General features: G+C 40.1%; 1 protein-coding gene across 5 annotated transcripts in view; it reads right to left on the minus strand.

Annotated features, from left to right (window-relative positions):
- Positions 1-11,962: 11,962 nt before the first annotated feature.
- The window catches only part of DAAM1 (dishevelled associated activator of morphogenesis 1), a 303,703-nt gene continuing 295,590 nt past the window's right edge, over positions 11,963-20,075 (minus strand). For all 5 annotated transcript variants that reach the window (XM_079909187.1, XM_079909188.1, XM_079909186.1 and 2 more), the window contains 3 exons: positions 18,717-18,848; positions 15,657-15,827; positions 11,963-14,663 (listed from right to left, as the gene is read on the minus strand). In XM_079909187.1, coding sequence (XP_079765313.1) covers positions 14,454-14,663; positions 15,657-15,827; positions 18,717-18,848 — 513 coding nt within the window. In that variant the 3' untranslated portion in view covers positions 11,963-14,453. The remainder of the gene's footprint in view (positions 14,664-15,656; positions 15,828-18,716; positions 18,849-20,075) is intronic.

Consider the following 20,075-nt stretch of genomic DNA (forward strand, 5'->3'; position numbering starts at 1 on the left):
AAAAATCAGTCAAACACAAAAAAGGGAAAATTATAGTTAAAAAATGTAGGTGGGGAGACGTGTATTCCTTGGCTGGTGGCCTCCTTCCATCTTCAAAGACAGAAGTCACTTAACTATAACCTCTGCTTCTGTCCTCACATCTTCTCTGATCCTCCTGCATCTTTCTTATGACCCTTGTGATTACATTGGTCCCACCTGGATGACCCAGGCTAAACTTCCTATCTCAAGATCCTTAATCACTCTGCAAAGCCCCCTTTGCCATGTAAGGTAACATATTCATAGGTTCTGGGGACTAGAACATGGCCATCTTTGTGGCAGCCATTATTCTGCCATCCACAGGACTATTGTTCAAAAACATCAATGTCATAAAGACAAAGGCTGAAGAGTGTAATAGGCTAAAGAGATATGACAACTACATGCATTATATGAATCTTGGACTAGATCCTTTTCCAGAGTGGGGTAATGCTATAAAGGACATTCATTATTATGTCAGCTGACAAAACTGGAACATGGATGGTTGATTAGATACAAGTATCAGTATAAATTTATAAAGTTGACAAATGTAGTGAAGTAATGTAAGAATATATCTCTATTCTTAGGAAATGCACACTTGAGTATTTAAGAATTAAGGGCCATGATACATGCAATTTACCCTCAAATGGTTCAGGGAAAAACATGTGTACACACCACACATACAAAGAGCAAGAGAACAAATGAAGCAAAATGGGGCGAAATGTTAACGATAAGCAAATCTGGGAAAAAGGGAAAAGGGTGTTCTCCATGGTATTTTTATTTTTGCAGTTAGGTTTGAAATTATTTCCAAATAAAAAAAGTTTTAAAATCATTTTTCTAACCTGCCATTTAATCCTAAACTTCTGACAACACCCCTCATGGGTTGAATGGTCATTCAGTCTAGAGATGTGAATGGCTCTAAGGATAGCTGGACTCAGTATCTAATGAGGCAGCCTGTCCAATTGCTGTCAGTTAAAGGAGCTTTGAGGTTCTCTACAGGTTAGGGAAAGTGAAATCAGTGTGTGGGTGACTTTCACCTGTTGGTTGCAGCCCTGTCTTCTGGCGAAATACAGAATGTCTTCTCCCTCTTCAAATATCTGAGGCCAGCTCTGTATCTCCTTCATAATTTGTTTCGCTAGCGAAAAGGTTCTTATCGGCGGATGCTTCTGAGACAGTTTTTAAACCTCCTTACTGGGATGTGTTTTTGTTGCATTTAAAATGCAGTGTCTGGGCAAACACAGCGCTCCAGCTGTGGCCACTCCTGTGAAGAGAGCAGTGGGCCCATCCAGTGAGTTTGATTTGTTCCTTCCTCCTCTTCCACTTCAGTCTTCCTAGGTCACCGAAATCTGTACGGGGAAAAGCCATGTCCATGGTATACACTGACTTCATGACTAAATCAATGCATGTGGTTTTGGTGTAGCCCCGATGGGGCTCTGAGGATCTGCGTTACCATGGTTGCCTGTAAAACAAAAGAAAACCCTGGAATGAGCCTTTTTGCTACTGAAACATAATCTGCTCTAAGCAATTGAGTGACTGCTGGACAGTGCAATCAGGAGAGTGTGTTTAATTCTAGTTCGTAAGTTGGTGGCATTGAATCCCCGGCACGCAGGGACAAGGATCTCTGAGGCAGGACCACGCGTCCCACTATGGGAAGTTGTAGAACTGCTCTGCCTAGCTCCCAAAAAGGGAAGTGAAGGCATTCAGGAGGTTCACGAGGCTCCTAGCTCATGGACGCTGGCAACAGACAGCTCAGAGTGATCAGGTTCTAGAGTGTCAGGGCAAGGAAGCTTGGGAGCAGCCTTCTGTGGGGAGTACTTTAATGTTGAAATTTTAACTGTCGCAGGAATGATCAGGGTCACCTGCGCCACATGCTAGTGAGGGAAAGTCAACGCCAGGTGCCCTCGAAGCATCGTTTCTCCAGATCGTGTGGTAGAGGCTTCTCTTCCCCATTGCATTAATCCTTTAGCAGCGACCCAGTAAGACAGGGCCGGCCTGAGCCCTCCTAGCTGTGCCTCTAGCCATAGAACTCACCAGCCATAAAAATGTCAGGTCACTAAACAGCTGCTGCATTTCAGGGTCAAATATCTCACATTCAAGGCGATAGGAGAGGAGTGTTTCCTGCAAAAGGCTTTTAAGAGAATTCCAAATAATGAGGCCTTTATGGTGGTGGAGTGACTAATGAAACTGGTTTGAGGGAAGGAGGAAAGGGAGCGAGGCAGGGCAGCCTCTTCCTGTGAGCCTTCTAATGACAGTCAACATGCAGAAACTGTCTTAATCTGGACATCCTAAGTTTATGGTCTAAACTGCCTAGGTGTGACTAGTTCATAGTGACTAGCCCTTCCTTTTGTTTCTTCCCCCCTCCACCCCTGGCTTCTAAGGAGCTGAGACATGGACAGCAAGGTCCTATTGGTCTAAGAGTTAATCCTGAGTTTTTAGAGACTGGGCTGAAGTCTCAAAAGGTGTTTTTTTTTGGAGATACACCCAGACGTGAATAAACTGGGGAAGTCAGAGGGCACCATAAGTTAACCAAGGGAGTTTAGCTGAGGGGGTGTGTTCAAAGGAGGAGGGCAGCCTCGGCCAGTTTGGTAGGGAAGTGTGTGGCCAGGCATACAGGGGCTTTTCTCTTTTTAAGCAGCTGGTAGAGACACCTCCTTCTCTCCGCTGTCCTGTCTTCCTGAGTCATTGCTCGGCATCACAATCACCGAGTCTCCAGGCACCCCTCCCATCCCTGGAGAGTCAGGGTGGCTCCCCAATCTCATTAGACTTAGGAAGGTTTCTTTACACTGCAGGCAGAGTGGGGGAATGGGGACAAGGACACTAAGAGATGCTCACCACTGGGGGATTGCCGCTTCCTTTGCCACAGAAATGTCCCCACATGACCCTAATGGGTGTAAATGAAATGGGAGATGGTACCAAAGGTCAGTATAGAACCATTGCCTTTTTTCCACCTCCCAGTAAAAGGAACCACAGGCAGAGAAGCAGAGAGAACACATGCTTTATTTAAGTGACATGGGAAAATTATACTTTGGAACCTTTCTCTTTCCCATGGAAAACAAAAACATATCAAGGTTTGATTAAAATAATGATCTCCATTGTCAAAACGCCCTAGTGTGCAATCTCGTGTTCGTGTTGTTTGTTTGATACCATGGAAACACACAGTTGATTGCAGGGGACAAAAGCATGTCAGGGAAGAGGCCAAAAGGTTAGATCTGATCTTTTCCTGACAAGTTGAATGAAAAGTAATTGACTGGTCTTCGCTATGGAAAACATGAAATCCTTATAAATTTCCTTCCTCCAGGGGTACCAAGCTTTCTCCAAGATAAAGAATTTATAGATTTTAAGCCATTTCTCAATAATGGACTCAAAAGTTTTTAGACTTCAGTAGAGTTCCTATTAATAGAGGGAACAGGGATATAGAGATATAAGCCAATGTACAGACCACATGGAGAAAATGAGCACCTAACTCAACATAGTGATGGTCCATGAATGACCCAAATACAAGAAGAAACCTGACTTTAAATCTCTCCATACAAAGTTCAATGGTTCTAGAAGCTAGTGCTTATGGAACTGAATGGTATCAAGTAGCTGTTAAACATTGGGAGGTCTTTTTTTTTTTTTTTAACATCTTTATTGGGAGTATAATTGCTTTACAATGGTGTGTTAGTTTCTGCTTTATAACAAAGTGAATCAGCTATACATATACATACATCCCCATATCCCCTCCCTCTTGCATCTCCCTGCCTCTCACGCTCCCTATCCCACCCCTCTAGGTGGTCACAAAGCACCAAACTGATATCCCTGTGCTATGCGGCTGCTTCCCACTAGCTATCGGTTTTATATTTGGTAGTGTATATATGTCCATGCCACTCTCTCACTTTGTCCCAGCTTACCCTTCCCAATCCCTCAAGTGTGTCTCAAGAATGTCCTCAAGTCCATTCTCTAGTAGGTCTGTGTCTTTATTCCCATCATGCCCTTAGGTTCTTCATGACCACTTTTTTTTCCTTTAGATTCCATACATATGTGTTAGCATACGGTATTTATTTTTCTGACTTACTTCCCTCGTATGACAGACTCTAGGTCCATCCACCTCACTACAAATAACTCAATTTCGTTTTTTTTATGGCTGAGTAATATTCCATTGTATATATGTGTCACATCTTCTTTATCCATTCATCTGATGATGGACACTTAGGTTGCTTCCATGTCCCACCTATTGTAAATAGTGCTGCAATGAACATTGTGGTACATGACTCTTTTTGAATTATGGTTTTCTCAGGGTATATGCCCAGTAGTGGGATTGCTGGGTCATATGGTAGTTCTAGTTTTAATTTTTTAAGGAATCTCCATACTGTTCTCCATAGTGGCTGTATCAATTAACACTCCCACCAGCAGTGCAAGAGGGTTCCCTTTTCTCCACACCTTCTCCAGCATTTATTGTTTCTAGATTTTTTGATGATGGCCATTCTGACTGGTGTGAGATGATGTCTCATTGTAGTTTTGATTTGCATTTCTCTAATGATTAATGACGTTGAGCATTCTTTCATGTGTTTGTTGGCAATCTGTATATCTTCTTTGGAGAAATGTCTATTTAGGTCTTGTGCCCAGTTTTGGATTGGGTTGTTTGTTTCTTTGATATTGAGCTGCATAAGCTGCTTGTAAATTTTGGAAGTTAATCCTTGGTCCGTTGCTTCATTTGCAAATATTTTCTCCCATTCTGAGGGATGTCTTTTCATCTTGCTTATGGTTTCCTTTGCTGTGCAAAAGCTTGTAAGTTTCATGATGTCCCATTTGTTTATTTTTATTTTCATTTCTATAGGAGGTGGGTCAAAAAGGATCTTGCTGTGATTTATGTAATAGAGTGTTCTGCCTGTGTTTTCCTCTAAGAGGTTGATAGTGTATGGCCTTACGTTTAGGACTTTAATCCATTTTGAGTTTATTTTTGTGTATGGTGTTAGGGAGTATTCTAATTTCATTCTTTTACATGTAGCTGTCCAGTTTTCTCAACACCACTTATTGAAGAGGCTGTCTTTTCTCCATTGTATATTCTTGCCTCCTTTATCAAAGATAAGGTGACCATATGTGCGTGGGTTTATTTCTGAGCTTTCTATCCTGTTCCATTGATCTATATTTCTGTTCTTCTGCCAGTACCATACTGTCTTGATTACTGTAGCTTTGTAGTATAGTCTGAAGTCTGGGAGCCTGATTCCTCCAGGTTTGTTTTTCATTCTCAAGGTTGCTTTGGCTATTCGGGATCTTTTAAGTTCCCATTGAAATTGTGAAATGTTTTGTTCTAGTTCTGTGAAAAATGCCATTGGTAGTTTGCTAGGGATTGCATTGAATCTGTAGATTGCTTTGGGTAGTATAGTCATTTTCACAATGTTGAATTTTCCCAATCCAAGAACATGGTATATCTCTCCATCTGTTTCTATCATCCTTAATTCCTTTCATCAGTGTCTTATAGTTTTCTGCATACAGGTCTTTGTCTCCTTAGGTAGGTTTATTCCTAGGCATTTTATTCTTTTTGTTGCAATGGTAAATGGGAGTGTTTCCTTAATTTCACTTTCAGATTTTTCATCATTAGTGTATAGGAATGCCAGAGATTTCTGTGCATTAATTTTGTATCCTGCTACTTTACCAAATTCATTGATTAGCTCTAGTAGTTTGCTGGTAGCATCTTTAGGATTCTCTATGTATAGTATCATGTCATCTGCAAACAGTGACAGCTTTACTTCTTTTCTGATTTGGATTCTTTTATTTCTTTTTCTTCTCTGATTGCTGTGGCTAAAACCTCCAAAACTATGTTGAATAATAGTGGTGAGAGTGGACAACCTTGTCTTCTTCCTGATCTTAGTGGAAATGGTGTCAGTTCTTCACCATTGAGGACAATGTTGGCTGTGGGTTTTTCACATATGGCCTTTATTATGTTAAATTCCCTCTATGTCTACTTTCTGGAGGGTTTTTATCATAAATCGGTGTTGAATTTCATTGAAAGCTTTCTCTGAATTGATGGAGATGATCATATGGTTTTTATTCTTCAATTTGTTAATATGGTGTATCACATTGATTGATTTTCGTATATTGAAGAATTCTTGCATTCCTGGGATAAACCCCACTTGATCATCGTGTATGATCCTTTTACTGTGCTGTTGGATTCTGTTTGCTAGTATTTTGCTGTGGATTTTGGTATCTATGTTCATCAGTTATATTGGCCTGTAATTTTCTTTCTTTGTGACATCTTTGACTGGTTTTGGTATCAGGGTGATTGTGGCCTTGTAAAAAGAGTCTGGGAGTGTTCCTCCCTCTGCTATATTTTGGAAGAGTTTGAGAAGCATAGGTGTTAGCTCTTCTCTAAATGTTTGGTAGAATTCACCTGTGAAGCCATCTGGTCCTGGGCTTTTGTTTGTTGGAAGATTTTTTTTTCTTTTTTTTGTGGTATGCGGGCCTCTCACTGTTGTGGCCTCTCCCGTTGTGGGGCACAGGCTCCGGATGCTCAGGCTCAGCGGCCATGGCTCAAAGGCCTAGCTGCTCCACGGCACGTGGGATCTTCCCAGACCGGGGCACGAACCCGTGTCCCCTGCACGACTCTCAACCACTGTGTCACCAGGGAAGATCTGTTGGAAAATTTTTAATCACAGTTTCAGTTTCAGTGCTTGTGATTGGTCTGCTTATATTTTCTATTTCTTTCTGGTTCAGTCTCAGAAGGTTGTGCTTTTCTAAGAATTTGTCCATTTCTTCCAGGTTTTCTATTTTATTGGCATATAGTTGCTTGTAGTTATCTCTCATGATGCTTTGTATTTCTGCAGTGTCAGTTGTTACTTCTCCTTTTTCATCTCTAATTCTATTGATTTAAGTCTTCTCCCTTTTTTTCTTGATGAATCTGGCTAATGGTTTATCAAGTTTGTTTACCTTCTCAAAGAACCAGCTTTTAGTTTTATTGATCTTTGGTATCGTTTCCTTCATTTCTTTTTCATTTATTTCGGATCTGATTTTATGATTTCTTTCCTTTTGCTAACTTTGGGGGGTTTTGTTCTCTTTCTCTAATTGCTTTAGGCATAAGGTTAGGTTGTTTATTTGAGATGTTTCTTGTTTCTTAAGGTAGGACTGTATTGCTATGATCTTCCCTCTTAGAACTGCATTTGCTGCATCCCATAAGTTTTGGGTCATCGTGTTTTCCTTGTCATTTGTTTCTAGGTATTTTTTGATTTCCTCTTTGATTTCTTCAGTGATCTCTCGGTTATTAAATAGTATATTGTTTAGCTTCCATGTGTTCGTATTTTTTTTTTTTTTTACAGATTTTTTCCTGTAATTGATATCTAGTCTCATAGCATTGTGGTTGGAAAGGATACGTGATATGATTTCAATTTTCTTAAATTTACCAAGGATTGATTTATGACTTTAGATGTGATCTATTCTGGAGAATGTTCCATGAGCACTTGAGAAGAAAGTGTATTCTGTTGTTTTTGGATGGAATGTCCTATAAATATCAATTAAGTCCATCTTGTTTAATGTAACATTTAAAGCTTGTGTTTCCTTATTTATTTTCATTTTGGATGATCTGTCCATTGGTAAACATGGGGTGTTAAAGTCCCCTACTATGATTGTGTTACTGTTGATTTCCCCTTTTATGGCTGTTAGTATTTGCTTTAGGTATTGAGGTGCTCCTATGCTGGGTGCATAAATATTTACAATTGTTATATATTCCTCTTGGATCAATCCCTTGATCATTATGTAGTGTCCTTCTTTGTCTCTTGTAAGAGTCTTTATTTTAAAGTCTATTTTGTCTGATACGAGAATTGCTACTCCAGCTTTCTTTTGGTTTCCATTTGCATGTAATATCTTTTTCCATCCCCTCACTTTCAGTCTGTGTGTGTCCCTAGGTCTGAAGTGGGTCTCTTGTAGACAGCATATATTCAGGGCTTGTTTTTGTATCCATTCAGCCAGTCTTTGTCTTTTGGTTGGAGCATTTAATCCATTTACATTTAAGGTAGTTATCGATATGTATGTTCCTATTCCCAGTTTCTTAATTGTTTTGGGTTTGTTATTGTAGGTCTTTTCCTTCTCTTGTGCTTCTTGCCTAGAGAATTTCCTTTAGCATTTATTGTACATCTGGTTTGGTGGTGCTGAATTCTCTTAGCTTTTGTTTGGCTGTAAAGGTTTTAATTTCTCTATTGAATCTGAATGAGTTCTTTGCTGGGTAGAGTAATCTTGGTTGTAGGTTTTTCTCCTTCATCACTTTAAATATGTCCTGCCACCCCCTTCTGGCTTGCAGAGTTTCTGTTGAAAGATCAGATGTTAACCTTATGGGGATTCCCTTGTGTGTTATTTGTTGTTTTTCCCTTGCTGCTTTTAATATATTTTCTTTGTATTTAATTTTTGATAGTTTGATTAATATGTGTCTTGGCGTGTTTCTTCTTGGTTTTATCTTGGATTTAGAAGGACTCTGTGCTTCCTGGACTTTATTGACTATTTCCTTTCCCATATTAGGGAAGTTTTGAACTATAATCTTTTCAAATATTTTCTCAGTCCATTTCTTTTTCTCTTCTTCTTCTGGGACCCCTATAATTCGCATGTTGGTGCCTTTAATGTTGTCCCAAAAGTCTCTGAGACTGTCCTCAATTCTTTTTGTTCTTTTTTTGTTTATTCTGCTGTGCAGTATTTATTTCCAATATTTTATCTTCCAGGTCACTTATCCGTTCTTCTGCCTCAGTTATTCTGTTATTGATTCCTTCTAGAGAATTTTTAATATCATTTATTGTGTTGTTTATCACTGTTTCTTTGCTCTTTAGTTCTTCTAGGTCCTTGTTAAACGTTTCTTGTAGTTTCTCCAATTTGTTTCCAAGATTTTGGATCATCTTTACTATCATACTCTGAATTCTTTTTCAGGTAGACTGCCTATTTCCTCTTCATTTGTTTGGTCTGGTGGGTTTTTATCTTGCTCCTTCATCTGTTGCGTGTTTCTCTGTCTTCTCATTTTGCTTAACTTACTGTGTTTGGGGTCTCATTTTCACAGGCTGCAGGTTCGTAGCTCCCGTTGTTTTTGGTGTCTGCCCCTAGTGGCTAAGGTTGATTCAGTGGGTTGTGTAGGCTTCCTGGTGGAGCAGACTGGTGCCTGTGTTCTGGTGGGTGGGGCTGGATTTTGTCTCTCTGGTGGGCACGTCCACATCTGGTGGGGTGTTTGGGGTGTCTGTGGCCTTATTATGATTTTAGGCAGCCTCTCTGCTAATGGATGGCATTGTGTTCCTGTCTTACTGGTTGTTTGGCATAGGTTGTCCAGCACTGTATCTTGCTGGTCGTTCAGTGTAGCTGGGTCTTGGCGTTGAGACAGAGATCTCTGGGAGATTTTCGCCGTTTGATATTACGTGGAGCTGGGAGGTCTCTTGTGGACCAGTGTCCTGAAGTTGGCTGTCCCACCTCAGAGGCACAGCACTGACTCCTGGATGGAGCACCACAAGACTTTCATCCACATGGCTCAGAATAAAAGCGAGAAAAAAGGAAGGAAGGAAGGAAGGGGAAGGAAGGAAGGAAGGAAAGGAGATAAAATAAAATAAAGTTATTAAAATAAAAAATAATTATTAAGAAATAAATTTTAAAACGTTAAAAAAAATGCAGATGGACAGAACACACTCACAAAAAGAGAAAAAGGGAAAAATATATCTTTTGCTCCCAAAGTCCACCTCTTCAATTTGGGATGATTCGTTTTCTTATTCAGGTATTCCACAGATGCAGGGTACATCAAGTTGATTGTGGAGATTTAATCTGCTGTTCCTGAGGCTGCTGGGAAACATTTCCCATTCTCTTCTTTGTTCACACAGCTCCCGGGGTTCAGCTTTGGATTTGGCCCCACATTTGCATGTAGGTCACCGGAGGCCGTGTGTTCTTTGCTCTGACAGGACAGGGTTAAAAGAGCTGCTGATTCAGGGCCTCTGGCTCACTCAGGCTGGCGGGGAGGGAGGGGTACAGAGTGCGAGGCGAGCCTGTGGCAGCAGAGGCCAGCATGACGTTGCACCAGCCTGAGGTGTGCCGTGCGTTCTCCTGGGGAAGTTGTCCCTGATCACAGGACCCTGGCAGTGGTGGGCTGCACCGGCTCCCTGGGAGGGGAGGTGTGGAGAGTGACCTGTGCTTGCACACAGGCTTCTTGGTGGCTGCAGCAGCATCTCTGGGGTCCGCGCTGATAGCCGCAGCTTGCGCCCGTCTCTGGAGCTCCTTTAAGCAGCGCTCTTAATCCTTTCTCCTCACGCACCAGGAAACCAAGAGGCAAGAAAAAGTCTCTTGCCTCTTCGGCAGCTCCAGACTTTTCCCTGGACTCCCTCCCGGCTAGCCGTGGTGCACTAGCCCCCTTCAGGCTGTGTTCATGCAGCCAACCCCAGTCCTCTCCCTGGGATCTGACCTCCGAAGCCCGAGCCTCAGCTCCCAGCCCCCGCCTGCCCTGTCGGGCGAGCAGACAAGCCTCTTGGGCTGGTGGGTGCTGGTCGGCACCGATCCTCTGTGCAGGAAGCTCTTTGCTTTGCCCTCTGAACCCCCGTGGCTGCGCTCTCCTCTGTGGCTCCAAAGCTTCCCCCCTCCGCCACCCGCAGTCTCCGCCCACGAAGGGACTTCCTAGTGTGTGGAAACCTTTCCTCCTTCACAGCTCTCTCCCACTGGTGCAGGTCCCGTCCCTATTCTTTTGTCTCTTTTTTTTCTTTTGCCCTACCCAGGTACGTGGGGAGTTTTTGCCTTTTGGGAGGTATGAGGTCTTCTGCCGGCATTCAGTAGGTGTTCTTTAGGGGTTGTTCCACATGTAGATGTATTTCTGACGTATTTGTGGGGAGGAAGGTGATCTCCACGTCTTAGTCTTCTGCCATCTTGAAGCTCCTCCAAACCTTGGGGGGGTCTTAACTTAGGTTTTCTATATGATTAGGGAATAGGTGGTGTTTGTTGTTTAAAAAAAAGGTCACAGAAAATTCCCCCCTTTCAGAACTTGACCTTTTAAAGAATTGTGTCCAAACTAGTTTATCAAAGATTATCCTTTTGCCTGACCAATCTGTGTTAAGTATAGGAAAGGGGCAGAATCCTGGAGGGTTTGAACAGCTTCACCGCCCGACAGAAGCACATTTTCCCCAGTGATGATTTTCTGGGGAAAACTGAAGACGTACAAATAAGCATAATGATCTGCAAGTTTCAGGTTTTTCCCTGTTTCTATCAATACACCAAGGGCTGCTGAGGGTCTAGATGGTTCTGTATGTAGGTCCCCATGATTGTAGGGAGGAATATAAAATTTGCTGACCATGCAGCAGGATCTCTCCCGTCTGGATGCCAGTGTAAAAGAACAAAGTAGTCTTTGGATACTATGCAGTATCCAGGGACTAGGTAGAAAAAACCAAGATGTTAGCAATTATAAGAACATTATGAGTCCACTCTCAAGATCAGAAGTGCTTGGATTCTCTAGCAACCACTAGGATAATTTGCTTTCAGCTTGACTTCAAATTGGGTAGAGGATGGCCAGGAAACCGAAGTGATGTGGGGCTGAGAGAGAGTCCCAGTTTTCAGAGAACAGAATACGCACTCCTTCTTCCATATGGTGATGCTTCCCGTATTGACCTATATCATAAATTAATTTTTTAAAAGGAAATGCTTCAAAATGAAAAAGATTTTGATTGTAGAGATTAGAGACCCTTTTCTATATCCCCAGTTGAATAATTTCACCAGTAGCTCCACCATGAAACTGTTCAACACATAGAGTTATACCAAAAACATGTTACAGAAGGAGGTAGTATATGGTAGTCTGTGGACATCCTGAACACTGCCATAGCAGAAAACTATACTTCTCTAGGCCCAGTATGTACAGGTTTAAAAAATGTATCATTTCTAATTTAGTAAACAACTTGAAATATTTCAATTTAATGGTGGAAAGTGCAAAGAAGTTTGATAATGCTGTTTTAATAACTCATAGAGAGCATATACATAACACCTAATGAATTCATCTCTTTATTGCATGTTGCTATTTAAAAAAAATTTACAGTCTCATAACACAACATTTTTTCTTGGTACTATAACAACAGTCTCGCGCCTAAAGACTAAGTGGTTCCAACTACTAAGCTAATAAGATACAAGACATACAATTAAGTTTACAAATTATAATGCTTTTTCTTTTTGGCATTAATTTAAAAAAACAAACAAACAGAAAACTTTTAAAATACACACCCAAGAGAGGAAAAAGTGGCTACTTACACCAGCACCAATCTAAAAAGTAGGGTTTTTTTTTTTTCAACAATGGCACATGGAATTACCTGCACACAGCTTTCTGGGAAAGAAACGAAAAATGGAAATGGCAAAGAAGGCCTACCAGGATGGCCATATCAAAATGAGGATGATGAAAAAGGGCGAGAGGAACATGCTACACAAACTTGCTCCTTTATGTGACTCTCCCTCCACTTGTCCATTCCTTAAACTGTAAAACAAAGCCATTTTCAAAAGACAGTTCCAAACTTGAGCCAGATCAAATTTCTCCTGCTCTAAATAGAAAAGAATATATATAGAGGCACTTTAGTTAAGGAACAGACATAGCACATCCCACTCCTTCTCACCTCCAAGCTTTTTTGAGCAAAGTCTCGTCTGCACCTTTAATGTGGTGTACTTGCAGACCTTGGTACATAGGAGCTGGGGGAGCGTGACGTCTGCTGTGTATTTGTGACTGTTTTATTTGCTAGAGTCATCCATATAATGTGTAGAAAGTTGCTAAGTTTGCAGTGAGGGGGAAAAAAACGTAAAACCACGGCTCTTGCCAACTCTTAGAGCGCTATTTCACAGCTTTCATGTAGCGCAGAGACCTTGCCATCTGCGCTAGGCATTATAGTTTATACAAATTATTTTTAAATAGCACGATTCCTGTACAGCGCACGCATTGGTATTCTGTTTGCCCCTTAACTGTCCCCAGTAGAGCATAAGCTCCTTGGGGGCAGGGGCTCTGTCTTGCTTACCACTGTAGCCCTACTATGCCTGGCACATAGTAGATGTTTCAATAAATATTCGTTAATTGACTGAAAAACTCAATTTAGTGAGTAAATAATGTTCTAGTGCAATAGGACAAACTACTCTCTCCACAGGAAACCCAACCACAACAGGATCAATGGAAAGAAAACAGAGAACCTTAGCTCCCCTCCCCCACTACTAATAAATAAAGCAAAGCAAAAAAAAAAAAGTAACAGTCCTCTTTATATATCATATAATTTAAGGATATTAAGAGTTGGTAGGTTAATGGTAAGCATCTATATTTTATTTTCTAATGTTCATTGTTTTTATTCATTTCTCCCTGAGAGCTTTATCTTTTGGACTGAAATTTTACAGGTAGCGTTACTGACACACAACTTAAAATGACAACATATAAACAGCAAATCACATCAAACATACTTAGAGATAAATAGCTCTTGGCATCTCTGTTGGTGGTGTTGACATTTTGTGCATTCACTAAATGTCCTTTAGTCCAGACCTATATTTACAGAAGATGCAGCTTGTCCTACAAAACAGAAAATACCAAAAAAAAAAAAAAAAAAATGCACCCCATAAAATTTTTTTTAAAATAATTTTTATCCTTTCAGAGAATTCCTCCTTGTAAGTCTTGGGTGGGAAATTTTATTTTTAGAGTTTATAGGTCTATATTGTAAGGAAAACAAGCACATTATGGTAATTTTGTTCTTTAACAAGAGCATGGATTGCATTTAGATAGTGTTCTTTCCAAAAGCAATGTAAAGAAATCATCAAGAGTGCTTGGCAGAGAACTCGATGAAATTAGGGGGGAAAAATTGATGTCCAAGTTTTAAACATATAAAAGAACTCTGATTGACATTCTACATAATTCAGATTTTGTGCCAGATGTTCTCAATAAACATTTACAGACTGCATCCCCACATCAATGTCAGAAATTCTAAGCTGGTCCTATCAACTACTGATGCGATGCACCAGCATCATACTGTCAACTATCAAAAACCATTTTAAATCTATATTTTTCCAACACCAGTTTCACCAGTGAAAATAATTTCAAAGTATATCAAGCTTGGAAACCGTAAAATATTTCTCAAGCTTTATTTTTTTTCTTTTTACTCTAGGGAATGTCTCTGTATCTCTTTGAGGAGATAGTATTGTGCTTCTGAACAGTCATGGTGTTCAGGGGAAGAAGATGAGCCACACTCAATATGAATGCATATACACAAACGGGTTCTGAGCACATACATAAACATAGATTTTTTTTTTTAACCAAACATATAGGTCTCCAGACAACTCTCAGATTTCTATATACATTTCTTCATATATACACACACATACATGTACATACACACACATTCACGCATTCACTCGCAGATGAAAGGAGAAATTGCCACTGTTTGGATTGCAAGGCAGTGTAATGAAAAGTTCTAGTCACTTCAAAGGGCCGCTAATGAGCTTTCTAAAAAAGTATTCAAGGGAAATTAGAAATTAAGTTTTGTGACCGGTCTCTCCCGGCTGCTGTCCGTCATCTGGTTGGTAATGCGCTTGCGATTCCGTTTCAGTTTAGAAAGGTCTTTGTCAAACACTTCTCCTGAGCGCAAAGCGGAAACCAGGTCATCAAACTCTCCGCCTTCTTCACTGTTCTCTTTTGCTTTCCTCATTTTCCGTTCCCTTTCGCGTTGTTCCTTGAGCTGCAAATGGAAAGTGACCTCTTAGAGAAGTGTCAAAATAATATTGTGTTTTGTATTGAGTGGAGATGAATTCTGTGGAACATGATGGTGCTTCAGTCCACTGAGCCACATTTGTTGATAGCTGCCAGCCCCCTTGGATGTCATGAGAGAGGATGACTGGGACATGAGGGCTCATCAGAGAAGCAAGGAACAATGAAAAAACTGCCCACCACTTTGTGATTAGACTCTTGCCATCTAGAATCTGGGTAAACCCCATGATATTCTAGTTAAAAAGAGAGCAATTAAGGCTACTCATATTTCTATGATGGAATAAGAAAGTTATCACTATTAAATAGACCCCAAATATTGGTTTCTTTGATGGTATAGAGACACTAAAGCAAATGCTCATTAGGCCACGTTCCTGACATCAAAGGCTAAGCCTGTATCTACTGTGGATGCCTGGAACCTTCTATGCAAGAGTTACTATTATTAAGAGTCAAATAATACACACACATTATAGAAAATTTAGATATCCTTAAAGAATTAAGGATAATTTTTCCCCTTTTGTTTATCAAGAGATAACCATTGTTATCTAAGCTTTCTCACATCATTAAATATTCTTTAAAGACATGACTTTTAAGGACTGTGTAAACAGTCCACTATGTAGCTATTACATCATTTAGAACTAATGCCCAGTCAGTAAACGTGTAGGTTGTTCCAGGTTAAGGCTTATCATAAAGACTGCTGCTCTCTTTGTGCACATGTATGATTACTTCTTTAGACTGATTTCTAAGAAGTGGAACTCCAGATCAAAGGAAGGGGATATATATTTTTAGGCTTTGGATATAGACAGCCACATTGCCCAAGAGAAACTTTCTACCAATTGAAACTCCCAGCAGCCTTCTAGATAGGACATTGATGCCCTCCTTCTTGCCAGCATGGCAGAGCGCTTCCTAAAAACCAAGGAGATGCAGCAACAGAACTTTCTGGGGGTGGAACTGGCCACCCACTTACCTGAGCCTCCATTCGAGCTCGGCGCTCTTCTTCCTCCTTCTTCTTTCTCATGTTTTCATTCTCTTGTTTGGCTTCTGACACAGCCTGAAGAAACTGATCAAAAATGCCAAAGAACTCATCTGGCTGTATTTTGCCAGCCTCTTCCCCAAAGTGTTTCACTGCTTTAGTAAACTGGAAAAAAGAAGGTTTTAAGAAGTTCAGTCTTCCAAGAGAACGCCGTGATCACATAAATATCAATCTCTCTCAAGGGGCTAAAGGTCAAATTGAGTCAAATATAACTCGCTGGATTTATCCCTGGCTGCTGAACATGTCTATCAATCGCTTCTAAAGGAAAAAATGTAATACTCCACGACTTGTGAAACCATTTATCCCTGTCCACCTCATTTCAGCTTAACATCTATGATTACATCCTGTGACTCTTTATTAACTAAACAGTAGTAAAAACAAGAAAGCAGAATATCACAGGGCAGAGCACTCAGGATATAAAACTAAGAGCGAACTCAGCAGGGGTAAGGAAACTTGTACTTTTAACTTTTCTTTGAAGTAGTTTAGTATCATTTATTGGTGCCATGTAGTTAGTATCAGAAGCAAATAGGATACAGTGTTTCTTAGCTGCTTTTACTAATCGTAAATAATATTGGTATTACTGTACTTCCTGGGCCTCAATTAGAAAACACTCACTGATTATGGAATCATTAAGGCAACTCAAAATTCATAACTGAGAATACAATTTTATTCTAAATCCTTTGTTTTAGAACCCCTTTCAAGGCAAATCTTTTAAAAACAGATAAAATGCAAAATATTAAGGGCGAATTTTTAAAAATTAAATTAAAAAATATATAGGCTAACAAAATAGCACAGCCAGTCTTTTTAGTTTTAACATTTCTGTTTTTAGTTCTTCTGGTTGTTATCTTCACAACTCGAGATAGTATGCTTTCAAGTGTCTTAGCATTATTATGACCATCCAAATACTGTTCAGTGCCAGTCAAGTTGTTTTTTAGAACTATATCTCCTTCTGTAAGGATCTAATGCTATTACATCTAAACTACAACGGACAGTGTTTCTAACTTCAAGGTCAAACAAATTCTCACTCCCTATGCCTAATCAACTACTTCAAAATTTCCAGATCTTTCATTTTCTTCACAGTTTGAAACTCTTAGGTTGGGGAGGACTGCATAAATACTTCATGGTCTAATTGCTTTTATTTTTCTTGCACTACTTGTCTTTAGTATATTAAGTTTTCCTGACATTTTGGTGATCCTATCTCTGTAAAGGAAATATTTTCAACATTTATTCTTAAATAAGACAATTTTCAATTGTTTTATATTTCATATCTTTAAATTTATAATAATGCTTTTTTACCATTTTTCTCTTCATCGAGGCGTTCTCAACCTTTTACTTATTTGGAAATATTTTATTAGAAACTAAGCTCTTAAGGGAAAAATACGACATTCTTCATACACCACATGCAGCGCTTCAGTTGCTGCATGGTTTTATAAGCTAATTTCTAAAAGTTCTGGTATGAACAAAACAGCAACAGATAGACTACAATGGAGTTTCTAAAACATTGAAGTTCAGGCACGTCAAAGCCATCCTGAATGATCTTTTTATCTAGGAATTCTAGTGATGATGAAGTCATGTATATTTTAGTCTTAGAAATCTGAACAAAACTAGTCCCAGACAAAAGTTCCCACACTAAAATTGAAAAAAAAAAAAAAAAAAGTAGAGTGTGTATAAATCAAAAATTAACTATTCAGTTGATTCTTAGAAAAATGTTTGAGCCCGTGATGAAGTAGGTACTGTATTGCCTAGATTGAGGTGGGGGCCATCACAGGGGAGGCTGCTGACATCAGTTCACTGATTTCAATCAGGGGTACCAGGGGCTGGACCTCTAACAACAGTCGTTCAAACATAGCTTGTCTTGCATTTATTTACTAACATTGGAGGTGGGGTTTCAATGTTGAGATTAGCTAGTGTGTCTTAACATAGTCTACTTCTGAACTTTAATGAATATGTGTGTACACTTACATATACAATCATCCATATCTACAACTGAACAGGGGACCACAGAAAAATGAGATTCATTACTCAAGTTTCAAAGGAAAGATTCAAGTGAAAGCAAAAGAGTGTTGTCACAACTGAGAGATGGGCAGTGTGGAGGAACTCAGTAGGGTGGATAGCAGCTTAATGACATTTGTTAACAATGAGAAGGGGACAAGAGAATGTGCACATGTATATGAATGTGTATAAATTTTAGAAGCGGAAATAACCAGAGAGAGACAGAGAGATGGGGCCAGGGGGATTTTAAGGTGTTGGATATTTGCCAATGAAAACTCTTCCCTTACAGGAAAACAAGATTTTGTAATAGCAAAATTCATTTTTTAAAGAAGTCTTATTAAAAATATGCCTTTTGGGGTTCCCTGGTAGTGCAGGGGTTGAGAGTCCGCCTGCCGATGCAGGGGACACGGGTTCGTGCCCTGGTCTGGGAAGATCCCACATGCCGCAGAGCGGCTGGGCCCCGTGAGCCATGGCCACTGAGCCTGTGCGTCCGGAGCCTGTGCTCTGCAACGGGAGAGGCCACAACAGTGAGAGGCCCGTGTACCGCAAAAAAAAAAAAAAAAAAAATGTCTTTTGCAATGAGGCTCTGAATTAAAGTGCCTATCATTTAGTAAGTTCTTCTAGACATTTAAAGAGGGAATATCCTGCCCTCCTAAGTCTCTATCTCAGGTGAGCATCTTACAAGTCTCTGAAGCACAAGGCCTCAGTCATACCTTGATGTCACATTTCATCCTGCCCTTGGTTTTCATAGTCCACTCTTTTCTGTTTCCCAGAGATAATTATAATAACAATCAAGGGAAAAACTATCAAAATATTTAAAACTGTCAAAGTATTTACTTGTTTTACACCATTCAGATACTTCAAGGTCTTACTAACCTAAAGGCCAGTTAGATAGAAAGCATGTTTTTCAACTGATCACAGCCCTAGAAATGAAAGTATACTTATAATATCTGAAAGTACCAGCTCTGTCAAGAAACACTCAGTGCGCAAGGGGAAATTTACCAGGTCTTTAGCTTCTGCTAGAAGATCTTCAACGTCAGAGAAGCTGAAACTGGCTACCGTGATGAACTGGCTGACAACAGACACAAACTTATCTCCAGGCCGTGAGGGCTGAGACTTCTGATATTCCAGCTCCTTAAACACAGGAAATGGATAATGTCAATGTAGGCTTCAAACACAGATACCCCTTTGTCTCATTTTCCTTATGCCTCAAATTTAATAAGTCAGAATGGCAAACCCATCAAAACTAGTGTAAAACATTTTATGATCGTCCAGTTCCCCCTGCCCTTCCACCAACCCTGACAGAGCCAAGCCCATGTGCCCACACACAGTTGCAAAATGCAATTTAACCAGTCATCTGAGTACTTTATTGGTGTGATTTTGTATACTGGCTTTAGAATGTAAGGAGATTAGCATTTGGATAAAATTAACAGAAGTTAAACAAATAATGGAGAGCAAATTGGATTCAAAAGGTGTGTGACTGAAAGCAAGAGAATTTGCTTGTTGATATTCTGTGCTCAGAGCTCTGGTACTTTTTATTTTTTCCTTCTCTCCATCTCTTCCAAGTCTACTTATTTCCTGAACTGTGATATCTAGGTCAGCAGAATTTCAACTGCAGCGTTTGGCACCATAACGCCATTTTTCTTCTCATCCATACCATTTGGATTTTGTGAGCAGACAGGTAGGAGTATTCGTGTCTCATTAATCATCCGTATTCTCCATTACCAAGGTGATGAACACAGATTATTCAAATCAATTTCAATAATAAGTTCAACCATTGCCAGATGCATTTTCTTATTTCATCCCACAAAACCTCTATAAGTGAGGCATTATTATCCTAATCGTACAGACACATAAATTGAGGTTCAGAGGGAGTAAATTCTTTGCTCAAAGTCAAGTGGCTGATAAGTGATAGAATCAAAATTTGAACTCACGTCTGCCTGACTCCAGGGTCTCAGTGACAACTATTCTGTGTACCTACTGACCTAATCTGGATCTCTGTTTTCTTCCATACCTGCTTTGGCAGAGATTCTAACAAGCAGGACAGTAGAGGTCACAGGCTAGCGGTTCTGATTCAGTTCTACCACTGATTTGGTACTTATCCATGGCAAGTAGCCTGGGCCTTAGTTTCTTCACTCATAAAAGGAGGGCAGGAAGCTTCAAGATGGCGGAAGAGTAAGACGCAGAGGTCACCTTCCTCCCCACAAATACATCAGAAATACATCTACACGTGGAACAGCTCCTATAGAACACCTACTGAACACTGGCAGAAGACCTAAGACCTCCCGAAAGGCAAGAAATTCCCCACGTACCGGGGTAGGGCAAAAGAAAATAGAGAGACAAAAGAATAGGAACAGGACC

The sequence above is a fragment of the Stenella coeruleoalba genome, assembly GCF_951394435.1.
Source record: "Stenella coeruleoalba genome assembly, chromosome: 2".
NCBI lineage: Eukaryota > Metazoa > Chordata > Mammalia > Artiodactyla > Delphinidae > Stenella > Stenella coeruleoalba.